The 3,621-nt window shown below is 41.1% G+C and overlaps 1 protein-coding gene across 1 annotated transcript; it reads right to left on the bottom strand.

The window, feature by feature from the left end:
* Positions 1 to 1,087: 1,087 nt before the first annotated feature.
* Positions 1,088 to 1,825, bottom strand: LOC121810561 (secreted RxLR effector protein 161-like). Its single transcript, XM_042211325.1, has 2 exons — positions 1,492 to 1,825; positions 1,088 to 1,200 (listed from the first exon to the last, which is right to left on the bottom strand). Exons 1-2 carry the CDS (start codon positions 1,823 to 1,825, stop codon positions 1,088 to 1,090), a joined length of 447 nt encoding a protein of 148 aa, XP_042067259.1.
* Between the last annotated feature and the right edge of the window lie 1,796 nt (positions 1,826 to 3,621).

Raw genomic sequence — 3,621 nt, 5'->3', positions numbered from 1 at the left:
CCCGTATCCCTCCGTAGAGAGAATGTTGGCGAGCTGGCTCGCCACGCGCGTTGGCCACGTGGCGAGCTCTCGTGCGGCCGTGACGCTGCGAGTGGGAGTCGTTTATATACGTTGAAAAATTATTTTTTTTGTAATTTTTTTCAAAATTCTGAAAAAAATCGAAAAATAAATTCCCCCAAAAATACTAGTTGTTTATAGCCATTTTTTCAATATTTTAATTTTTTTTCTATTTTTTTTGAGCCCCCAATCACTTCTATAAATATATATAAAAAAACTTTCTTTTCTCACTCAAACACTCTACATTCTTCATCTCAAAACATTATTCTTTTCCCAAATTTAATCCGTTCATGAATCCATTTCAATTATGTATTTTTCATGTTTTCGGATGTTGTAATTTTCGTAGTTTTTAATGAGTTTATGAATTATTAGTATTAATTTAATATTTAATGAAATATTAATTGAATTTGTTGGAAATAAAAATAAAAAATGAAATTGAATGAATAGTTAAAGGATGAGATGGTTAAAAGATGGAGGGTTGCAGATGATGTCTCTTAGTTAAGAGATGGGGTAAAAAGTGCAATAGACCTTATGAATAGTTAATGGATGTGATGGATGTGGATGGCCTAAAACTCCAATTTTGAAATCAGATTCTCCCTCATCATCTCACTCGTCCGTCTCTCACCCTCTCTCCTATTCATCAAAACATGGCCACCGGGCGAGCAACGTCGTACTCCGGCCGAGCTATCTCACACCCATGGTTTCAACTCTCTCTCTCCCACTCCCTCTCCCTCTCCCTCTCCCTCCCTCTCTCCCCTAACTGCCTGCGTGCAGTCGTCGTTACTCGGCTGCCGCCGTCGGTCTCCGTCCAGGCACATCATCTTTCTGTTAATCGGTACAGAATAAGACATAGGAAATTGTTTGTAGAAAGGATGTTTATTCCATACAATATCGTTCCCTTAAATAGGGGCTAGAGCACAAGATACATGGTAAGTCTTGCACAAGGGAAAAGGAATAATTCTATTCTATGAAACTTATTCTATCAATTACGTGATTGAGGTAATTGATCATAATTAAAATCTTTCCTTTCTTAACACTTCCCCGCAAATTGAGTCGTCGGATTTCCAAACCTCAATTTGCCAAGAACATCTTCAAAACTTCTAGCATTGACAGTCTTTGTCAATATATCGGCAAGCTGAGCTTCTGAACGAACAAATGGAAACTCAACAATTCCTTTTTCAATTTTTTCCTTGATAAAATGTCTATTCACATGTTTTGTTCGATCGTGTTGAACTTGGTTTTCTGAGATGCTTATAGCCGCCTTGTTATCACAGTACAACTGACACTTCTTGTTAGGAGCGAGTTTAAGTTCCTTCATCAATCTTCTTAGCCATAATATCTCGGTGAGTCCACTTTTAATCCCACGAAATTCGGCTTCCACACTTTAGAGAGCTACTACCTTCTGTTTTTTACTTTTCCACGTCACTAAGTTACCTTCAACAAAGGTAAAGTAGCCTGCTGTGGACCTCCTATCGTTTGGATTTCCTACCCAATCAGCATCTGTGTATCCACGAATTTCAAGACTTCCATTCTTGGAAAATAATATTCCATGCCCAGTTGTTCCCTTCAGATAGCGACAAATTCTGAGCACTGCTTCCATATGATCCGTCTGTGGCGTATGCATGAATTGACTCACAATTCCTACTGCATAGGCAATATCGGGTCTAGTATGTGAGAGATAGATGAGTTTCCCTAGTAGTCGTTGATATTGACTCCGATCGGTCAACGCAGCTCCATCACTAATCTTTAACCCATGGTTGACGACCATAGGGGTATCTGCAGGCTTACATTCCAGGAGACCTGTTTCTGCCAAAATATCGAGAATATATATCCTCTGTCTCAAAAATATTCCTCCTTGTGATCTCAACACTTCAATCCCAAGAAAGTACTTGAGATCTCCCAAGTTCTTCATCTCAAATTCCTGAAACAGGTTTCTCTTCAAGTTCTCGATCTCCTCAGGGTCATCACCTGTGATAATCATATCATCGACATATATTATTAAGCAAGTAATTTTATCTCCTCGCTTCTTTAGAAACAGGGTATGATCAGAGTTGCTCTGTGTATATCCGTAGCTAATCATTGCTCCAGCAAACTTCCCAAACCACATTCTTGGGGACTGTTTCAGCCCATATAAGGTCTTTCTAAGCTTACATCCTTCACCTCCACTGAATTCTGCTGCAAAGCCTGGTGGTGCCTACATATACACCTCTTCTTCCTTTTTTAACTCACCATGCAGGAAGGCATCAGTCACATCGAATTGGTGGAGTGGTCAATCCTTGTTTGCTACCATAGATAGCAAAACTCGAATTGTGTTCATTTTGGCCACTGGGGAGAAAGTTTCTGAATAATCCACCCCATATGTCTGGGTATAACCCTTCGCAACTAATCTTGCTTTGTACCTTTCTATCGATCCATCTGGTCTTCTCTTGATGGTGATGACCCACCGACATCCTACTGGTCTCTTCCCTCCAGGTATAACACACTTTTCCCACGTGTTGTTTCGAATGAGGGCATCTATTTCTTTCTTCATTGCTTCTCTCTCCAATGTTTGTGCCTCATAGCTTCCTCCCACGATTGTGGGATATCTTCTTCCTCATACAACGCCTTCTCGAATGCCTGAGCCATTTCTGATAGATGACTTGTAACAAAGCATGCAACGGAGTAGCGGGCTTTCCTATTGATCTTTTCAGGTGTATATCTTTTCGGTGGAACCCCCCTGTTCGACCTTGGTGGAAGAATAAATCTTCCTGTATCGGGGTCAATCCCTTCTACTTCTTCCACTCCCCCTGAATCTCCATCTGTGCTTTCCACAACAGAATCTAATACTTCTTCTGCACTCACGTCATTAGAAGGACAAATATCCAAGGAAATAGGGCCATGAGTACTTACATCGGATAACCTCAACGGGGATTTAACTGGGTGAGTGTCACCTTCGACGATAGGCCTTCCCTTCCTACTTCAGAGGCTTGCTCGGCGGAACTGCTTACTGCCGTCTCTGTTAGGTCCGCTTTAGGATTACTTGGAGTTGGAAACGACGGCATTGATATCCAACTTAGCGGGTCCTCAATATTATTATCTCTATTACTCTCCCCCTGATCGCTAAGATGGGTATAGAAGTACTCAGTTTCAAGGAAGTTGCAATTAATTGTGATGAACATTCGGTTGGTTTTAGGGTCAAAGCACCTATACCCTTTTTGATTCACCCCATATCCAACAAAAACACATTTAATTTCACATGGAGAAAGTTTGGTTCTTTCATGTTTAGGGGTGTGGACAAAAACGGAACATCCAAAGATACGAGGTTCAAGAGTTAAAGGTGGAGGAATTTTGATAAAGGTGGATAAGACTTGGAGTGGTGTTTGTGTTTGAGGATACTTGTGGGTAGTCGGTTTAAAAGGTAGGCTGAGGTGGCAATGGCTTCTGGCCAGAAGTGTTTTGAGGTTTTTGATTCTATGAGCATAGAGCGGGTCATGTCTAGGAGGGAGCGGTTTTTTCTTTCAGCAACACCGTTTTGTTTAGGAGTATGGGCGCACGAGGTTTGGTGTATTAGGCCTTTTTCTTGAA

The sequence above is a fragment of the Salvia splendens genome, chromosome 7 (genome assembly GCF_004379255.2).
Source record: "Salvia splendens isolate huo1 chromosome 7, SspV2, whole genome shotgun sequence".
Lineage (NCBI taxonomy): Eukaryota > Viridiplantae > Streptophyta > Magnoliopsida > Lamiales > Lamiaceae > Salvia > Salvia splendens.
Note: the sequence above shows the minus strand (reverse complement) of the source record. Positions and strands in the feature narration are given on the sequence as shown.

Bases quoted from the DNA above. Each gene is read 5' to 3' on its own strand.
- LOC121810561 (XM_042211325.1), bottom strand. From the start codon at position 1,825: ATGGTCGTCAACCATGGGTTAAAGATTAGTGATGGAGCTGCGTTGACC. The intron at 1,201-1,491 runs GTAACTTAGTGA...TTGTTCGTTCAG, and splicing joins CTACTTTACCTTTGTTGAAG to AAGCTCAGCTTGCCGATATA.